Source organism: Phalaenopsis equestris, unplaced genomic scaffold (assembly GCF_001263595.1).
Source record: "Phalaenopsis equestris unplaced genomic scaffold, ASM126359v1 Scaffold000761, whole genome shotgun sequence".
Taxonomy (NCBI): Eukaryota; Viridiplantae; Streptophyta; class Magnoliopsida; order Asparagales; family Orchidaceae; genus Phalaenopsis; species Phalaenopsis equestris.
Window position 1 is genome coordinate 5,247,110 of NW_018165201.1, and position 20,919 is coordinate 5,268,028.

Genomic DNA, 20,919 nt, shown 5'->3' on the forward strand with positions numbered 1-20,919 from the left:
TTAAAGTTATTAATTAAGTTTTGATTGTGTCAAGTTATGACTAACTTTGGATCAATCAATAGAATGCCATTGAAGATTATTTTGATTTGCAAAAATGAGATAGCTATTGGTTGAAAGTGATAGATATCACATGCCATTGTTGGTTATTATCATAGTATGAGAGAATGAGTGATGGGAAGATGTGCATCATATGCCATTTTATTGATAAGCAGTGGTTGATGTTTGATGTTTAGCATGACTACTTATCTGATTAAGTGAGAGATTATATGAAATATAAGACTAGTTTTAAATATCTATTACTCACATACATGAGAAAATGATCAACTGAGAATGTTAAAAAATAATTCTCAATAAAGGAAGAGTTTTGTCAGTAAACATGACTGTTAATTCTTTTTAGATGTAGGGTCTCATATTGTCCGTGAGCTTATAACATATAGAAAAAGTCCTGTTTTAAGAGGAAGACGTCGATGTATATGTTGCTAGAGCTCGAGTTCTTAATACCTTTTTTAAATCTCCGAGGGAGGAAGAAATGATTTTTGGAGGAAAGGTTTTTTAGTAAGAGTTCGAGAGAAAATATCCCACCTTGTATTCCTCCCCCTTCTATTCACAAGGAAAGATAAAAACTATAATTTTACATCTTGTATGACACTCTGCATGCCTACATAAAAAAATTAGGACATGAATGTGAGGCGACGCGCGTAAATATGGATGAATGCATACATGCTAATGTAATGACAATCTTATTCAGGAGCAAGGTTTGTCGCGGGGCAGCTTCACCACTAGGGACATGCAGGAGTATTAAAATCGGGACTTCCATCTTTGCGCCAAGTAGAGAAAAACCCTAAAAACCAGGAAGAGCTAACCCTCAGCCATCGTCGACACCCCAGTCTTACCATCCGCTATGGACGAGGAAGAGCTCCAAAACCTAACCCTAAACCCAATCCCTTCCAATGACCCATCTCCACCTCCTCCACTCTCCATGCTGCCCACTCCCCCTCCAATTGCCCCCATACCCATTCTCCGCCCCCGCATCGCCACTTCCACCCCAGCTGCCGCCTCAGATTCCGATCGCGAGGGCTCCCTCCCCCCTCATCGCTCCGAAGACTATGAAATTTCAGATGAGAGTCGCCTCGCCCGGGAGCGCCATGAGAAGGCTGTGCAAGATTTACTCATGAAGCGCCGAGCTTTCGCAATGGCCGTCCCTACCAACGATGTCTCAGTTCGCGCCCGCCTTCGCCGGCTTGGTGAGCCCGTTACACTCTTCGGAGAGCGCGAGATGGAGCGCCGTGATCGGCTCCGAGAAATTATGCTCAAGTTAGACAACGAGGGACAGCTCGAGCGCCTTCTTAAGGCGCATGAAGAGGAGCAGCAGACGATCGCAGTGCCTGCGGAGGATGAAGGGCCGCAGGTGTACCCATTTTATACTGAGGGGACTCGAGAGCTTTTAGAATCGAGGATGAAGATTGCAAAGTATTCATTGGCTAAGGCAGCTGCGAGATTGGAGAGGGCGAGGAGGAGGAGAAATGATCCGGATGAGGATGAAGATGCTGAGGCCATGGAGGTTGTGGGACAGGCTAAGGAGTTGGCGCTTGAATGTAGTGAGATCGGTGATGATCGTCCACTGACTGGATGCTCTTTTTCGCATGATGGAACGCTTCTCGCCACATGGTATTTTTCTTAATCGTTTAGTTCTAGTTTTGGCTCTTTAGTTATACTTTTCCAATGATTTGTTTGCGAGTGTATTCATATATCGTCTAAATACTCATTACATGGATGTTTCTTGATTAAGAGAAATCAAATTCAAAAGATATTAAATGATTTCGTGGAAATGAATACATTAAATAAAGGATGTCAATGATTTTGAATTTGAAATAATTTAAAATTCACATAAATTCCAAATAAACGTGGGAAATAAAAGCTGTAAGTTTTATCTCATGGTATGCCCAAATTTGGCCTCAATTTGAGATGCCATTCTTGAATTGTAGTTCACGAGGCAACTATTGAAGACATTATATGTAGACACAATCTCGATTGACCTGACAATTAGAATCAAAATGGCCTTGAAAAGTCGACTAAGAGTTTTATGAACAAACATAAACCATATAAGTTTATTAGCCATGAATAGTCAACCTAAGTCTGGTTGTTTGAGTCAAAGCCAAACATTTACAAGTGTACGTAGACTCTCAATTAATGGTATATTAAATCAAAAGATATGCAAACTAATGCATAAATCATCAAATTCAAATACTTAAAAAATTGAGTAAATTCCTAGAGAGCATAATCAACTTGTCGATATGATTTCCAATGAGAAGCTGGATGGGCGACCTGCAATAGAGCTTACTCAACCTGGAATTGACTAGCAAGAAGTTATGGAAGTTGACTTCCTAGTTGAGCTGATTTGGATAAACCCATTCATTTGTATCTAGAGTTGGATATCATCTTGTCTAATTTGAAAGATCCAAGGAGATAGGTCTCATGTTATATGTTAATCAATGGTAACTCACAAAAAGTCAACAACTATACCGTATGAATTGTGTGCATGAAAGTGATATGGAGGTTGAGTGTTGGCTAATCGAATACTAAAGCAATGCTGCTTTTGGCGAGCTGTATGATGCAAAAAAACTTCTTAAGGAGATGCTTATAATACCCAATCTTTGATCTGATGCAACTCCACCCTTTACACAAGTTGTAGCCGATCTCAAATTGATGGTCATCCACTATCTGGGGCATGCACTTACTAGGCCCATTCTCGCCTGCTAAGGGATAACAAAAATTTATAATTGTCACGATCAACTACTTTATTAAATAGATAGAAGCAATGACACTCACCAAGACAATTGCAGAGATAATTTGCAAATTTATATGGACTAATATTATTTTTCGATATAGAATATCTCATCTGATCATATCTGATAATGGTCTATAATTTTTTAACAAAACTGTTAAAAACTTTGTTCAATGCCATAGAATTTGCGTCAATATCTTTCTCAATGATAAATATTCAAGGACTAAGCTACAAATAAGTTAAATTTTAGCTTATTAAGAAAGAAAGTTAAATGCATCAAAGGTGAATGGGTGAACATCCCACCCTCTATTCATGGGCTCTAAGGACGTCTCGTCCTCTATTCAATGGGTCCTAAGGACGACTCTAGCATTGATGATTGGGCAAACACTTTTAATGTTTTCACACAAAATCAAAATATGACTCCCAGACATGATTACATGGCCAAAACTTTGCATTTCCTTAAAATTTTGAGGAAGGAGAATCCAACAAATGGCAAGAATCAAATGTGAGAGACCAAAATTTCGTACTTAACTTATTAAAGAATTTATAATTCAATCGACAATGAAATAAGAAGAAATCGAAAGAATGATGGAATTCTAATACTAGACAGAAGATATCCATGCAAATCAGTTCTAAAGAAAGTCAACGTCGCTACTTGTACAAATTGTGCTTGACAAACTTAGATCAACTAGGGACAAGTTGTATATCATTAGAGAATAAGGTGGTCAAAAAGCAAACCGTCTCCTTGCACATCAAGAAGTCCAGAAGATTTTGATACTAATGACCTCAAAACTTTTGATTTTTGAAATTATTTTTTAACTGTATTTATGATACTTTCTTTTATTTTGTAAGTGAAAATCGCTCTTACAAACAAAACTCGTCTCTTAGAGATGAGTTACAAGAGTAAACTCACAAAATTTGCCCCATCAAATAAATCCTAGTAATCATGTCATAGTGGCAGTTGAAAGAGAATAATGAGTCAATAAAAAAAAAATGATGACATAACTCAAAAATTTAAACCTGGAATTAAGAGTTGGCCAAGTCAAAGTCACACATCGAGGCTGACATTTAAAAAACTCTTTTCATATTTGCAACTTAGGCTAATAAAGATAATAGTTGGCCAACTTAGGAATTGAAGACCATGCGATATCGATCTAAGTAAATAAGCTATGGAGACTACTCTCTAAAACACACTTATTGGCTAAATTTGGACTTGCTCCAATGAATGGCAAGGACACCCACATGCTAGCCGACTCAAGATGGATTCACTAGCAAGGTTTATGAGGGCTCGTCAAGCTGAGCTTAAGAAAATTTCGCTAGCCACGTCCCAAGAGGACTCTCCAGTCGCTAAAATGAAGGCTAATACATTGGTCAAATATGACGAAAGTCCACTAAACTTATGAAGAACTCTTCAAATGCTATCAATGGACTTGTTAGACCTACTTGATTTAGACAATCACTCATGCCTGGAGAGCTTCCCGAGGACAACCACTAGAGAGGAGCCTGCGACTTCTTTAAGTCCGATGGTCAACTATTTGTTTGAGTCCAAATTTATTTTTGTTCTAGGCTTTTTTTGAATTGTACTCTAGACATGTTACATTTATAGCATATTCCGTAACCGTTCTCGTAGCACTTATACCTAGACTCCTCCCTATAATAAAGTGATTTCTAACAGAGTCAAGGGTTACACCTTTTTTATGTTATTTTGGTCTCTGATTTACTGTACTGTTGCTCATTGAGCCTATAATAGATTTTCCCTTTCTACTCTATTCATTCCTTTACGCTCTTCAACCACCCTTTTTTTTACTTTTTTTGCAGAGTAGGAATCTTTGGGTTTGAGATAAACTAATGAAGGAAAGTGATGCAAATGTGATAATTTATACTCCTTGAAAATACAAAACAAGTGCTGGCATAAGTAGTTTGAGCATTTATTTTATTTTAGTTGAACTTATTTGATTAGTATTTTTCTTTATTTCTATTTTAGTTCATTTAAAACAGTGAATTTAGATTTTATAAAAACATATATTATTTTCTATTGTTTTGTATTTTGTGTCCAGCTGGTTCCTTGTGCTGTTTCACTTATTTTGGTTTAGTTCATTGTTGGTCATGAATTAGTTTGTCATATTTTTTTTTAATTTGATTTTGACCCCAACCATTCTTGTTTAAAATAGTTTATCAGTTGACTTGAAATATATATTATTGTAAATTATTTTTTACTTGTATTTGCTATTTAGGTGTCCGGCTTGTTGGTTGAGCATTGATTATGATTATATGTTGGTTTGGTTCAAACCTCTCTATTGTCCATCTTGTCATCTTTGTTTTGCCTTTGAATTTTAGTTATTTGATCAATTCACTTTTAATTTCAACCGATGGATTAAGGGCTTTTTTTATCTAATGATTGAAGCTTTTCTGGAATGAAATAATGCTTAGTTGAAGCTACAGTTCTCTCAGTGCTTGGTTGAAGAGGTATCAATTTGCCTTTCCTCCTACGTTTTGCTCTCCAATATTCTTTCCCTACTTATTTGGAACAATCTTCTGTTGGTGGTCTAAGCTCCTGGGAACATTCTTATATTCTCTATTATTGAGATGTTTAGGGGTCCTTTGGGATCACTTTTTATCTTATTTATTTGTTTTTATTTGAAATAAAACATGTTCGGTATTTGATAACATATTTAGTTGTTTTTAAGAACACTCAAAATTAGTTTTAGATGTTTTGAGTTTTTTTAAAAACAAGTTAATTTATTTAAGAAAAAATAAAAACATGCAAAAAATGCAACAATAAAATAAAAAAAATAAAAATAAAAGATAAAAATAGATAACAAAATTGATCTCGAACAAACCCTCAGCATCTTCTCCATGGCTGGGAAGATCTTTGTAACTCTCCTGATTACTCACATACATATAGAATTGATAATTAGATCTTGGCAAAATTATAATGTGGTTTAAAGAGGACTTCGCATGTTTGGTAGCATCTAGTGAGCATAAATGTCGGTTACTTGGCATGAATTTCTTAGGAAAATTTATGTGAATATCAATGCTCTTAGAATGCTTCATTACCAGATTATTAGGTCAAAGTTTGACGAGACAAACCCAACCCAAATGCTGATTTATCTCCTTGATATAGAGTTTGAGAGAAAGAAGAACCACGATAGTAGGTCATTCAACTCCCAAGCCATTGCTTTTGGTGACGGTCCTATCTCCGACAATCACCTCAAGTGAAACTGGTAAGTGGTGTCTAGTGATTTCTCTCCCTGTTTGAATTATTGTCGCAAAGGCTGTGCTCATCTTTGTTTGTATTTTGTGGTTGATTTTGACTGAACAATTTTGTCAGAGTAAACACAAAGTTCAAAATAGGTGATTTAGATAAAAATGCAATTGATTATTATTATTATTTTTTTGGAAGATTTACTTGCCTACCACTCAATTCCTATGTTTTTACATATCTAACATCCAAACTTTTTTTTGGAAGATTTACTTGCCTTATCTTTACATGAAAATTGCATTTCACTCTTTAAAAGTTAAAATGATCGTATTTTTGATGTGTTATGAAAGGTTGGGTGTTGTAAATATGAAAAGTAAAGTTTCGGTGTTAGATATGTAAATTCATAGAAATCGGGTGGTATCTAAATGGCCTTTTCATTTTTTTTAAAAATCATGTTTACAAGTTTATCACAAAGTCTGTTGTTTTAGAGAACTGTCAAAATTTAATTTTGATGAACTCACATAATAGAAGAGTAATCGGCCCTATCTGACTTGCATGGACGAATTATTTGGGGCATTATGGGCTCATTAGTTCTTTTTTGTATCGTTGGATTTAGTTAGAGAAAGCAATGGGTTTTGAAAGGGGAAATAGTCTAAGTGACAATATGGAGTGAAGGAATAATAAGAAGACAGTTCTGTCACTGTCTACTGAAACCAGCTATTCATCACCTTGTTTATATGTGTACTTGGTAAATCTAGCCAAGAATATGTAGTTCATTTGGTTTGGTTTGTTAAAGAGTGGTTCATTTTTTCGGTTTTGAATAAAGAGTTATACGAAATGCATTTTTTGGTTTAGTTAAAATAAAATGTTAAATTGAACGCCCAAAGGTCTCTAATAAATATATTATTTCAAATAATCAAAAATAACCAATGTCATATGAGTGTCTATATATATATATATATATTTAGCAAAGGAATGGCCGGAGGGTATTATACGAGCCCCGACCATCCCTCATGCGCCTAAGAATTCAAGTACCACACCCTAAACTCATGGGGAATCGAACTCCAGACCAGAGAGGACTTATAGCTGAGAAGCAGATGCCCGACCAACTGATCTGAGTAAGCGGCGCATTTATATATTATATATTCATATAATAATAATAATAATAATAATAATAATAATAATTTGATTTGGTTTCTCATTTCCTTATTAATATTGGAATTAAGTCTGTGCATTATCAAAACAAACATTTTTTTTCAACCTCCACACAACAATCCACAAACCCCAAAACTGACTAAATTATATTGTGCGTCAGTTTGGTTCGATTCTACCTATTATTTGGTTGTTTTGATTCAATTGATTTTTGTACAATCTATCAACCGAACCATGTAAACTGAGGGAACACAAACTTCTAGCTAGGCATTTTTAGTCTAATTCCGTTATGTTATCCTTGCTCCTTATTCATTGCTCTACCTATTCCGTATACCTTTTTATACCCTGTTCATTTGGCCTTAGGGCTATTTCAGCTGTTTTATTTATTATTCCAGTATTCTAACTTAAATTTTAAGAAGATTTACATGCATACTACTCAATTCTTATCTATTTACATATCTAACACCTAAACTTCAATTTTTTGCATCTATCCACCATTACATATGCATGAAAAGGTGTATTTCACTTTTTAAAAGTTAAAATAATATATTTTTTAATATGATATGAAAGATTTGGGTGATTTAAATGTTGAAATCAAAGTTTAGGTGTTAGATATGTCTATGCATAAGAATTGGGTGGTATTTATGCAAATGCCTCTAAATTCTATTCTTTGCAAAGATGCAGGGACATTAACTTTGCCTTTTTTTTGTTTATATTTGGATTTTCAGTGCTTGGAGTGGAATCACTAAAATATGGAGTATGCCTCAAGTATCCAAACAAACAACCTTAAAAGGTCACACAGAGCGTGCAACTGACGTTGTATTTTCTCCCGTGGCTAACATTTTAGCAACTGCATCAGCTGATAGAACCGCTAAACTATGGAAAAGTGACGGATCATTCTTGAAATCCTTTGATGGCCATCTCGATCGGCTTGGTCGAATTGCCTTTCATCCGTCTGGAAACTACCTCGGAACCGCTAGTTTCGATAAAACATGGAGACTTTGGGACATCGATACAGGAACGGAGTTACTTCTCCAAGAAGGCCATAGTCGTAGCGTCTATGCCGTATCCTTCCATCCAGATGGATCTCTGGCCGCATCGTGCGGCCTCGATTCACTTGTTCGTGTTTGGGACCTTCGTACAGGAAAAAGCATTCTCGCAATGGAAGGCCATGTTAAGCCAGTTATGTTGTGTCCTTTTTGTTCTGTAATGCTGTTTAACTTAAGGGCCATTTGGGTACATATGACACAATTTTTATATATTTACATATCTCATACCCAATTCATATTTACACACATAGCATTCAGATCTTTAATATAACATAAAAAATAGTTATATTATCACTTTTTAAAAATGAATAACATATTTTCATGCATAGGTTTAAAGCACTAATGTGCTATTGTATGTAAATATGAAAGTTTAGGTGTGAGATATGTAAATACATATGAATTGTTTGCAAAGTATTTAAATTTTCTTTAATTTAATGGACATTGGTTGCCTGCTATTAACACATGGATTGGGTTTTGAATTTGTTTAATTTGATGAGTTTTCTTTTAATTTGCAGGTTTTGGGAATTTGCTTCTCTCCTAATGGATTTCGTTTAGCTAGTGGTGGAGAAGATAATTGTTGCCGTATTTGGGATCTGAGGAAGAGAAAATGTGAATATACAATTCCAGCGCATTCAAACCTTATTTCTCAAGTGAAGTATGAGCCCCAAGAAGGTTATTTTCTGGCGACCTCTTCATTTGATACAAAGGCAGTGGTATGTTCCTTTTTCTGTGTAATTAATTTGAGGGGCATTTACAAATATACCACCTTGTTCTTTTGTTACATGTGTAACACCTATACTTTCATATTTACTTGCACAACATTGAAATATTTAATATTACATCAAAATTATTACTATTTACTAACTTCTTAAAAGTGAAATATACCTTTTGATACATAGGTTTATGGCCCCAAAGTGTTGTAAATGCAGATAACAATCCATAGGTGTTAAATATATAAATACATAAGAACTATGCGGTGTGTATGTAAATTTTTTTTAAATTTTATCTCTTGCAGAGATATTCTTGAATGTATTGCATTTTCTCATCCTTTTTTTTCCGTCTTGCTCGTATGTGTCAGGTTTGGTCAGCTCAAGATTTCAAGCCTATTAAGACTCTATCTGGCCATGAATCAAAGGTTACAGGATTGGATATTACAGCTGGTAAGCTGCACTTATTTTTTAGTTTTATTGTGAGATTTGTGAGAATGTTAAGAATTTTCTTTGCTTGAAGGAATTCAAACAGAGTAAATGGAAATTAATAAGTTATTTAAAACCTTTTGTTTGGTTGGGAAAAATTTTAATTGACTGGCTATTTCCTCTTTTTGTTTGATTCGAAGGAATAAACAACAAATTGAAGAGCGAAGACAGCATTATTGTTGCCTATACTTTAATTTTACCTTATTTTTTAACTGAGTTTAAGCAGAGAATTAGGGCTTCTTTGAGAGGATGTCTCACCTCCGTTCCTTCGTATGGACTGCCGAGAGAACGCTGCTGTTCATTTGGCCGATTAATTTTTCTAGAAGTGTGCCTACCGGAATCTCATTTATTACTATTTTGAGATCGCAAAGTCGAACCTTCATTCTGCTATTTCAGGCTCAATTTGGCTATTTTGGAAATGAAAAAGTCCAAAATACCCTCAGACGTGTCTCCTTCGACGGCGAATGCGAAGGATGCGTTCAGGATCCCAGACTAGGCAATGGCTAGAACCTAGAAAAATTTTTTGGTGTCGGCGAGATCTTCCTGTCAGTGGCCTATGTGCGGTGATGTGAAGAAGGAGGTTTTTTTTTTTCTTTAGCCATAGGAGGAAGTTTGAGGTCATTTATGAGAGTGGCTTCTCTGTGAAAAGAGAAGCCAAGGAAGTTTTGGAATTAAAGCAATGTGTACCAGAGTTCTGCATGTGGAGTTTCTCATGGTTGCTGTAGATTTTAGGTTCTTAAAACATTAAATTTTTATTTGTTATAGAATTTATTTAATCCCAACTTACGTGGATATTTATTAACCTGTTAGATTTTGTAGAAGTTTGATATTGTCATCTTGAAAAAGACATAACACGCGTGTTGCAGAATGAGTGCTATATAAAATTATGCTAAATAATTTATCAGTAGAAAAATGATGATTATAATTTGAAACTATTTAGGCTAATATAGTCTTGTATGTTAAAAAAGTTATGATTAATAGTGTTGCATAAAAATTTTCAAATTCAAACGGCAATATTGACTTTAGCAACCATCATTTTATATCGCTATTTATTCCAAAAGTTGCTTTCAAAGGATTTTTTTTGAAAGAAGAAGCTCTCCTTAATAATGCCTTAGTGAAATATTCATATTTCCAACTATCTTAGATAGAATTAAATTTTTTTTTTTTTTGAATTATTTTCTTTCCTTCTAATTCCTCATAACCAAACAAAGAAATGATTTTATTTTATTTTCTCAATGTAGATGGACAGCACATTGCAACAGTTGCTCATGACCGCACCATCAAGATCTGGTCCAGTAGAAGTAATGGAAAACAAAAGGCGATGGACATTGACTAAATTTCATACAAGAACAGAGTATAGTCCTTTACATTTCCCTTGCAAGGAATTATGTATTGGTTCTCAATTATTTATTCATGGCATTTCCTACTTGTAACCTGGAATTATTTTGTCCTGTTTCCTGTTTGTTCCATTGAATAGATCAATGCAATGGACTACAAAGCTATCTTGTCAGAAGAGTTGGTGGCCCTGGGTGAGATTTCTATTTTTCTCATCAAAATTTTTGTGTTGTATATTATTGAATTTAACATTTGAACTTCTCAATCAATTTTATTAGAAATTCTTGTATTGTAAGTTATTGGGAGTTTGACCCAGCTTGATGCTAGTGTGATTAGACAAGTTACTTCATAGATAATTTAATATTTCAGGATTGTATGAAGGTACTCCCCTACACATTCATATAAGTTGAGAGCAATGTTTACTAGATGCGAAATGTTTATGTGAAAATTTGAAAAGGGGAAAAATCATGGAGCCTAGCCTAATTGAAATATTTTTACTTGTGTGAGTTAATGATTACAAAAAACACTTTTCCTTTTAAATAGAGAAGGCTTTAATATATTGGAATATATATGAACAATGGAAGATATGCCTATTTTGGTATTAGGAGTTTTTGAGATGCTGAAGTTCCTTTAAGCAACTAGGTTCAAAAAACAGTTCATGTTGGATTGCAAAGGTTGAGGGATTACGGGTGGTTTACTGGTTTTTCTCTTGGTAGGAGACGGGAGAGCTAGTGATGGAGATCAGAGAGGATGAGCATTGGATGTCGGTGATTGGCAAATATATATTAATGGCCATTGATAGACCTTGGACGAGTGTTGATGAGGAACATCATGATTCAAGTGACTGAAATTCGAATCGATTTTCGAGCGATTAACGATCTTCGAGCTAAATTCACAGCCCTAATAGAGAGGATGAGCATTGGATGTCAGTGATTGAGAAATATCTATTAATGGCTATTGATAGACTTGGACGATTGTTAATGAAGAACATCATGAATCAGGTGGCGGAAATTCGAATCATTTTTCGAGTTATTAACGATCTTTGAGCTAAATTCAAAGCCCTAATGGAGAGGATGAGCATTGGATGCCAGTGATTGGGAAATATCTATTAATGTTTATTGATAGACTTGGACGACTGTTAATGAGGAACATCATGAATCAGGTAGCGGAAATTCAAATCATTTTTCGAGTTATTAACGATCTTTGAGCAAAATTCAAAGCCCTAATGGAGAGGATGAGCATTGGATGTCAGTGATCGTCTAATATCTATTAATGGCCGCTGATAGACATTTTGCGCTTTTTAATGGGGAACACATGCAAAATGAATATATCCGTGTTAGGGTTGGTGTAGCTCCAGTGAGGGGCAAAATTAGAGAGAGTCGTCTTAGATGGTTTGGTCACATTAAAAGTTGACCATCTGATGATCTGATTAGGAGAGTAGATGTTTTAGATTCGACTTATGTTAAGAAAGACAGAGGTAGATCTAAGAAAGCTTGGACTTATTTTAAAAAAAATGATCTTAATTTAGTAGAACTAAATGAAAATATGACACTAAACAGGACGCAATGGAGAAAAAAAAGGCTTTGTTGTTGTTGTAATGGGGAACAAGAATTAGGTGACGGAGGGTTGTTGCCTGTTGGTTTGATCACTCTCTTTATAGAAAGGAGAAGATGTGACCAAGTAAAAGTTGGAGATTGGTTTGTGACCGGTGTTAGACTACAACCGATGGGAAACATTAGATGTTGGGTGTGCTTTGCAGTCCATTTGATTGTTCTCATAATAAGTAAGAAGATGTGGAAGATGAGTCAAACATTGGTTGACATTGGATGACGATCATTCGATGGTGAATGATTAATTTGATCATTCTCTTGATAGGAATTTTGTTAGGATAATTGAGAAGATTGGCATATAGATGTAATTGGCTTCATAGCCGGTGCCGACAGTAGGCGCTGGCATTGGTGCCGCCTCGGGGGAGGTCAGAGCTGGCTGGGTTGATGCGGGCCAGGCTGTTCCTTCTTAGTCCTTGGAGCAGCGGGGCTGTGTTGGTGAGAACGGCGAGGGTGAGGTTGACAATTTCGCCGTTCATCAGCTCTCTTCTGCAATTTGCTCACTCTATTGCTTTGGCAGTTCCACCACGGGAAATGGGATGGAGGCAAACTACGTTACGAGAGAGAGAAAGGAGGGCAGTGATTTTGAAGAAAGTGAATGGTTATGGTGGTTACATCGTAAATATTTGAATAGGTGTTTAAAATGTAAATCTAAAATATTTTAGGTGGTTGTTATGTAAAAAGGCATAAGTCAAATGACGGCTCGAGCTCTGGAGTTTCTTAAGATGGAAGATTTTGCTGCCAAAACTCTCAATTGTGTAGGGAGATGGCTTATATACTGATTTTTGCAAGAATGCTTAGCACTCCATCGCACAGGTTTATAAATAGTATTTGAGTGAATTTATAACTGGACCGCTGCGTTGTTTCAGCCCCAATTTTTCAGTTATTTTATGGGGTTTGTCGTTGATTTGGCGTTTTAAGCGTTTGGCTTCAATCCTCAGATTATGGGATTTTTACATATTAACCACCTAAATTATTAATGTTTTGGGTCTTGGTTATGTAAGAACCTTTTTATAAAAAAACATATAATATTTTAACTCCAGTAAATTTGATGGTTGTGATTGTTTCAACGATTTCAGTCTTAATTTCGAATTGAAGCTATCAAAATTAGTAGAAAGTGAAGTATTTGTGGCTATAATTATTTAAAGCAATAATTTTTTAAATCACTTTTAGGTCTACTTTTTTCTATCTTAACAAAGTCAAATCTAAAACATCTACTCTTCATCGGACATCAGATCAGATGGTCGATGTTTGATGTCACCATAATTTACCTATTTATTAAATTAAAAATAAACTTATTCGTTCAATATTCGATATGTAGTGTGTGAATCTGGCAGTGCATGAAAGTTTTGTTTTTTAACATCAGAATTTTGAAAATGGAAAATTTTTTATATTATTAGATTTATAATTTATATAATAATTTAATTCTATGATTGTTAATCTTGTTAAGTGTATTACAATTTCATTTATTTTAACATTATGCTCTCTTAAAATTTTATTATGATATAGAAATTATTGTTGTTTGAAATGATATAAATGATAAAAAAGTTTAAAACCTAAAGCATTTAAGAGTACAATAAATAATGTGTATTTAGAAAGCAAATAAATTTAAATTTAATCAATTTAAACATGACTCAGATTAATATGATAAGAAACATTTAATACTTTTCATTACAAATAAATTAATTTGAAACGATTTATGAGAAATAAATATGACCAATTTTATAGTTTATATATATATTTCGTTTAATAAATCATTATAAAATTGCACTAGTAATAAATAAGAAATTTTCCTCACCCTCGCTAAAGCCCCCAATCGAAACCCTCGTAGCCGCTGCCGGAGACCTCTCCTGCTTTCCTGCTTGTCCAGAGCTCACCAAGAAATACTCGCCAATCCGTAAACCTCATCGGCGAGCTTGATCAGTGGATTTGAGATTTCAGAAACAGTTCGTGTCTCCCGCTCTTTTTTTCGAGATATCTCACCTGAACGCTTCGACTTTGTTCACTACTAACTGGAGGTAGCAGTATCGTTCAACCATACATTATTCTTCTTCTTTTCGTGTTTTTCTACGTGGTTTTTTTTATCAGTTTAGTGTTCTATGCTATAATTATCCGATATAGCGGCAATAGAATATCTTGATAGGCTATTATTATTTAGTTCTTGAGTGATTAATCTTTAGGTTTAGATTGGATTTGACAGAATTTGTGGTCTTCAATGCAGTTTCGTAATTATAGGTTCGATTGGCTTTGATTATCAATGCAGAATTTTGCTAGCTTATGCGTAATTTCAGTGTTGTGATTCTTATGGAAATTATTCAGAAACTAAGTCAAAAAGTTTGGTTAGTTCTACGGTGCAGTTTTAAACTTTTAAAATTTTTGTTCGGTTTCAAGTAGGATTCACTTCAGAGCCGAACCAAACAGTGCAATCATACTAGAAACTAAGATCCATTCCATCTCCATGTTGACATTTACTTTTCACTTCTTCTGTTGCCCATCCTTACGAGTGTGGCTTGAAAAGTAGATGTTGGGGCATTTACATGCATGCAACACAATTCTTTTGTATTTACATATCTAACACCTATATGTTAATATTTACATGCATATTGCTCAAATCTTTAACATCACATAAGAAATAGCACCATCACTATCTTGTTAAAAGTGAAATATACCTTTTCTTGCATAAAATTATGACACCACTGTTTTATTAGTGTAAAATATCAAATTTTGGGTGTTAGATATGTGAATGCATAAGAATTGTGTGATATACATGTAAATTCCCGTTAGGTGTTACGGGACACTGATGAAATAAAAATACAAAGATGATCAAAGGATGACTAATACTTTTTATATGGCTTGGAGATCAATTCTCCTATTAGCGAGACAATAACAAAATATGAACTTTTAAATAGGAGATTAAGGATGTCAACTTAGGATTCTTACTGTCTATATCGTTATAGGACAAGTTAGGATTAAGGTTTTTAATGCAATTAATATAATGTATAAATTCATGCAATGGAACATGATGATTCACATATTAAAATGATTCACATATTAAAAGTCAGCAAGAAATTAGAAGTTCTCTTCTTTTCAATGTAAAGGAACAATAACTGAATTATAACCTAATAGGGAACAAAATGATTGAAGCAATTTGAGGTACTCTGTAAGGATTTTGAACCACATAAAACCTATAAATGCTTTTCCTTAGTTTCTCTTTGCCTGTGCCCGTCAATCATGCAGACTATCGTGTTTTCTCTAAAGCTTAATAGAAGCTGTTGCTCTTGGAAGCCTTAAAAATTTTCTGTGCATTTTCTTTTCGTATTTGTTATATGTGCTATTTTAATCAGATTATTGATTTAGGGGTTGTAGCTTATTCTGGCATCTTCCAAAATTATCTTGCTCGTATTAATCTGATTATAAAAAGCTGGTTGCATTGGATGAAGGAGTTTTTTTCCGAATCGCTATAGGGATATGTTTTTTCTCAGAAGAAAATCATGATTGGATTTTTCTACCTAAACAAGCTTATAGGCTGGTTAAAGCAATCTTCCTGTGATTGTGCTATTGTGTAGCACCAATAGAAATTGCTTAATGCTGAATAGTTTGTATTTCACCTAAGGCTGTAAAGGAGCCGAGCTTGTGCAAGCCTAGCTAGTGTTTGTTATTGTATGGTCCGTTCAAAATTTTTTTGAAATCAGCTCGAGTTCGAAATGACTCGTGAATAGTGGGTTTGTGTTTTGCTCAACCTAGATTCTTTTGTTTGTTTCAGCTTGTGTTTGGCTTGAATCACCGTGAATAATATAAAAAATAATGAAGCTTATAGTTTTTTAAAAAATTGTATAAAAATTAATATAAAAAAGTTTATAATTTCTATTATTATTTATTTATTTAATTAATTCGAGCTGAAAAGGGCTGAGCACGATCAAATAATCTTCTGTTCGTGTTTAGCTTGTTTATAAATTGATTTAAAAAAAGTTTGTGTTGGACTCTTTTGCTTAAAGAACGAATAGAAAAAGAGCCACAAGTTGCTTGCAGCCCGGTTTAAAATTCAAGGGATTATAGAGGGTTTCATTTGCCTTTAATGATCAACGCAATGCAATATTTTCTTCTTTATGCTTCTATGATGTCTCTTCTGTGCAAATCTTTGATTTGATTTTGGTTTAGAAATTTAACGAGCACATTCCTACCAAAAATCAATATCGTCACCTCTATTTGGTATATCTTCACTTTCCTTAGAAATGGACTTTAAAACCAAATATTAGGGAAGACTAATGAAAAATAATATTTTTAAAAAAATTCACTGAAAGATAATTTCTTTTTATATTGTTGGGCGATCAATACTTCTGCATCCGTGGCTGTTTTATCAATGCAAAGGCTGATACCCTTTCAATGCAAGAAGATAAGGAGATTTGGGTCTCCAAACGTGGAGTTTTGCTGTATATATACCTTCAAAAAGGCTTTCTTTATTTCATAGATGGGGCTCTTCAAATTACCATTTTGCTAGAACCATAAATTGCTTCTGTTAGCTGTTTTGACTGTTAGAAATGTTAATGATCTTTGGTTGATTTTACTTGTTAGATTTCAGATGGTTATTCTCCTAGTTGCATAAATTGTCCTTAAAAAAAAGAGAGAGAATAAGATGTAAGGATTTGACGATCATTCCAAGCTTTTTTGTTGAAATGCCATCTTTACATGTATAGCACACAATTCTTATGTATTTACATATCTCACACCTAAATTTTTGTATTTACACTCCTAGCACTCAAACCTTTAATATCACATAAAAAATAGTTCTATCACCACTTTTTAAAAGTCAAATACATATTTTTAAGGCATGTGAATGCTGTGCATGTAAATATCAAAATTTAGGCGTGAGATGTGCATAGACATAAGAATTGTGTGCGACTTATGTAAAATTTTCTAAATTTAATTGGTGAAAAATTCATGTCTTTCTTCAATCAATGGTTAACATTGACATTACTCATTCCTTTGTGGGCTACACTCATAGAAATGTCCGCCAAGGTACGAAAAGCTGTTGGGCGAGAAGAAATGGCGGCGAACTACGCCTTTAGTCCTCAAGACGATGATGCAATAATCAAACATAGACTTCTCACACGCACTACAACCACGAGGGGCGAACCACCATTGAAGAAGCTCAACAAGAAATTCATCACATTCACGCTCGAAGTGGAGAAGGATCTCGACAACTACAATGAGTGCGAGAAGTTCCACAAGAACTTCTTACAGGAGCTGGCCACCTTTGAGATGCCGCTCATTAAAAGTAAGGCGGTGGTCGATGCCAATATCCGAGAGAAGGAGAGCTTCAATGAGCTTCAGGAGGAAATCCATGGCCAGATTCTGCAAGCTCGGGCTGATATCGAAGATCTGAAGAAGCAGCTCGAGGAGAGCAAGATTGAGAGGCAGCACAAAGAGGAATGCGAAGCGATCAGGAAATTGATTGCACTGCAGCCGCCGAGGTCTGAAACCCAGCAGACCATTTCAAATCTCGAGAAAGAAATTGCGGCGTTGGAGGCAGAGAATGCGGCCGGTGTGAGATTGCTTGATCTCAGGAAAAAACAGTTCTCGCTTCTGCTACATGTGGTAATTATGAATTCTGAATTTAACTATATTCCGAAGGTTATTATTATGGGAAATTTACATACATGCCATGCATTTCTTATTTATTACATATCTACCATCTAAACTTCACTCTTTATATTTATACCACATCAAAAGAACCACCATTTTAACTTTTGAAAGGTGAAGTCCACCATTTCATGCTTAGGTAAGGTGGTATGTCAGTAAAAATGGAAGTTTATATGTTAGATATGTAAATAAATAAGAATTGAGTGGTATGCATGCAGATCATCCTTATTATAATGGGAAATTTATATACATGCCACACAATTCTTATGTATTTACATATTTAACGCCACCCATAGTTTGATATTTACATTTATCAGACCTTGGTGACATAAACCTATGCATGAAAAGGTGTATTTCACTTTTAAAAAGGTGGTGTTGGTGGTATTTTTGATGTGATGTTGAAGATTTTAATGGTATGCATCTAAATATGAATGCTTGGTGTTAGATATATAAATACAGTAGAATTGTGTGGTATGTATGTAAGTACCCTTATTATTATTCATTTCACTCCATTCATCCTGTTTAGTTTATCTTTTCTAAATACTTAACGGCCACGCTCAAATTTTCTATTTTTTTCCTAATATTTAGCGTACTCATGAATTTAGCTGGCAGGCAGATTTTTATTTTTCTCTGTATTTTCTAGAAAGACAAATTCCTTGCTATGTCAACTTTGTTAGGAGGGAAGTTTTACATACATGCCACTCAATTCTTATATATTGACTTATCCATCACCTAAACTTCAATTTTCACATATATGCAACATTTCATATGCATGGAAATGTGTCTTTTATTATTATTATTTTTTTAAAGTTAAAATATCGGTATTTTTTATGTGATGTGAAAGATTTGGGTAGTATAAATGTAAAAAAGTAAATTTTAAGTGTATTATATGTAAATAAATAGGAATTGGGTGCCATGTATGTAAAGTTCTCCAAATCGCATTGTCAGAGTATTATTTTTGTTAAGTTGTGATTCCATGTGTGGTGTCCATAGGTTGATGAACTGCAGAACACCGTTGAGGAGGAGCAGAAGAGTTTGATGGATGAGCTGAGGACTGTGGCGGAAGAGCAGAAGAGTAGCATTGACGAGGCCGGTGCTCGTGGGTCTGAACCTATGTCTGTGGATTGATGGCTGCCAGGTTTGTAGCCAGATCCAGTTGGTGAAAACTTTTACATGTAAACTCTGCATTTTACATCTCTAAACTCCTAAACTTTGCATTTTTGCATTTTTACCACCCATATCATTCATGCCACATAAAAAAATATCACTGTTTTTAACTTCAAGATTTTATATACATGGCACACGATTCTTATATACTTACATATCACACACCTCATAGCACTTTGGTGCTTTCAACCTATGCATGAAAAATTGTATTTCACTTAAGAATTGGGTGTTATCTATGTATGTACCCCCTTAACTTCTAAAATGTAAAATACATCTCTTCATATATATATATGCAAGTTGTTTCTTGTTTTTATATGTAATTTGTCCGTTGTTGTAGACTTGCTAACATTAGTAACAGAGTTTATTTTTACGGAAATTGTAATTATATATTAATTTGTAGAGATTAAAAATATTCGCAGCAGGAAGATTTTTCTTTTTTTAAAAAATAATTAGTTGATTGTGGAAACAATCAGAAATCGTATGATTAATTTTTAATGAAATCTACTTCCGCTTTATTTTATAGATGCGGAGATATCAGGCAATTGGGGGTAGGAAATACATACCAATATAGTCCCGCTTTTTTACGGGCTAGTGTCAAAATAAATTTAAATTATTTAAAAAATTGAGCTTTAATAATTCTTCAGGTGAATTATTTAAGGCTCGATTTAAAAAGTCAGGATTATTTTGATATTTCTATAAATTTTTGGATTGAAACTACCCCATATAAATAATAGGGGATTATTTTTTCATTTTTATTTTACATTTTTTTTTGTACTTAGCATAATTTATTTTTTCACATGTACCTTTACATGCTTATGAAAAGATATATTTCACTTTTTAAAACCAAAATATTGATTTTTTGATGTGATATAAATAATTGGAGTGGAATTAAAGTAAAAAAATAAAATTTTGATGTTAAATATGTAAATACATAAGAATTGAGTGGTATGTATGTTAGCACGAGATAATATTTTGGAGTAGAAGTGTTGCTTCATTTTTGGAGTTGGTTGAACTAATTAATTTCGGTTACTAAATTTAAAAAAATTGATATAGCCAAAATTTTTTAATAACGTCATGTGTAAAGGTTTTATTATAAACAAATCTTAGTTGATTTTGGCCCACACATGATCTCAAACCAATGTCCGCATCAACATTCAAGCTGGTTTATTTGTTAAGATGCCGAGATATTGAGCTCTTGAGCTGTCCAGTTTAACTATATATAACGATCCAACATAAATATGCATGACATGACAGAAATTTACTATGTATCTTATATATATTCTTTATTTTGTACTATGAAAAAAAGGCATAAACATTTATAAATAGGAGTCAAATGTAAAATAGAGGAGAAAGAAGGGCTCTCTCTTCCTCTCTATTTTTATTTTTCTCTTTAGCTCACTGTTAGTAAGGGGACAATATGGAACATGTCTTGAAAGAATTCAAAAATATATAATTTCTATTATATATATTAAATTTAATACAATTTAATTTTTAATTTGATTAGGTGGATGAGTGGATTTACACTTAGAGACAAAATGCGGAATGAATATATTCGTGATAGGGTTGGTGTAGCTCCTGTGACAGACAAAATTAGAGAAAGTCGTCTTAGATGGTTTGGTCATATTAAACGTCGACCATTAGATGATCCGATTAGGAGAGTAGATGCTTTAAATTCGACTTGTGTTAAGAAAGGCAGAGGTAGACCTAGGAAGACTTGGGCTTATTGTATTAAAAATGATCTTAATTTACTAGAACTAAATGAAAATATGACACTAAATAGGACGCA

At 34.1% G+C, this 20,919-nt stretch overlaps 2 protein-coding genes across 4 annotated transcripts; both read left to right on the top strand.

Moving 5' to 3' along the window:
- Nucleotides 1-711: 711 nt before the first annotated feature.
- On the top strand, nt 712-10,738 carry LOC110030855 (U4/U6 small nuclear ribonucleoprotein PRP4-like protein). The gene is made up of 5 exons (XM_020733799.1): nt 712-1,668; nt 7,868-8,321; nt 8,704-8,901; nt 9,267-9,348; nt 10,626-10,738. The coding sequence occupies exons 1-5, from the start codon at nt 902-904 to the stop codon at nt 10,718-10,720; spliced, it is 1,596 nt and encodes a 531-aa protein (XP_020589458.1). The 5' UTR covers nt 712-901; the 3' UTR covers nt 10,721-10,738.
- On the top strand, nt 10,712-19,256 carry LOC110030856 (THO complex subunit 7B-like). Of its 3 annotated transcripts, XM_020733800.1 has the most exons (4): nt 10,712-10,738; nt 10,862-10,913; nt 17,329-17,921; nt 18,960-19,256. In XM_020733800.1, exons 2-4 carry the CDS (start codon nt 10,871-10,873, stop codon nt 19,092-19,094), a joined length of 771 nt encoding a protein of 256 aa, XP_020589459.1. In that variant the 5' UTR covers nt 10,712-10,738; nt 10,862-10,870; the 3' UTR covers nt 19,095-19,256. The 3 variants fall into 3 exon arrangements, with proteins under 3 accessions (XP_020589459.1, XP_020589460.1, XP_020589461.1); XM_020733801.1 differs by having other exon boundaries at nt 10,717-10,913; XM_020733802.1 differs by lacking the exons at nt 10,712-10,738; nt 10,862-10,913 and adding an exon at nt 14,113-14,344.
- Nucleotides 19,257-20,919: the final 1,663 nt, after the last annotated feature.

Excerpts from the sequence above, each read along its gene's own strand:
- LOC110030855 (XM_020733799.1), top strand. The coding sequence starts at position 902 with ATGGACGAGGAAGAGCTCCAAAACCTAACCCTAAACCCAATCCCTTCC. Across the intron at positions 1,669-7,867 it reads GGAACGCTTCTCGCCACATG|TGCTTGGAGTGGAATCACTA; the intron begins GTATTTTTCTTA and ends TTGGATTTTCAG. Across the intron at positions 9,349-10,625 it reads AGGATTGGATATTACAGCTG|ATGGACAGCACATTGCAACA; the intron begins GTAAGCTGCACT and ends TTCTCAATGTAG.
- LOC110030856 (XM_020733800.1), top strand. The coding sequence starts at position 10,871 with ATGGACTACAAAGCTATCTTGTCAGAAGAGTTGGTGGCCCTGG. Across the intron at positions 10,914-17,328 it reads AGAAGAGTTGGTGGCCCTGG|AAATGTCCGCCAAGGTACGA; the intron begins GTGAGATTTCTA and ends CTACACTCATAG. Across the intron at positions 17,922-18,959 it reads TCTCGCTTCTGCTACATGTG|GTTGATGAACTGCAGAACAC; the intron begins GTAATTATGAAT and ends TGGTGTCCATAG.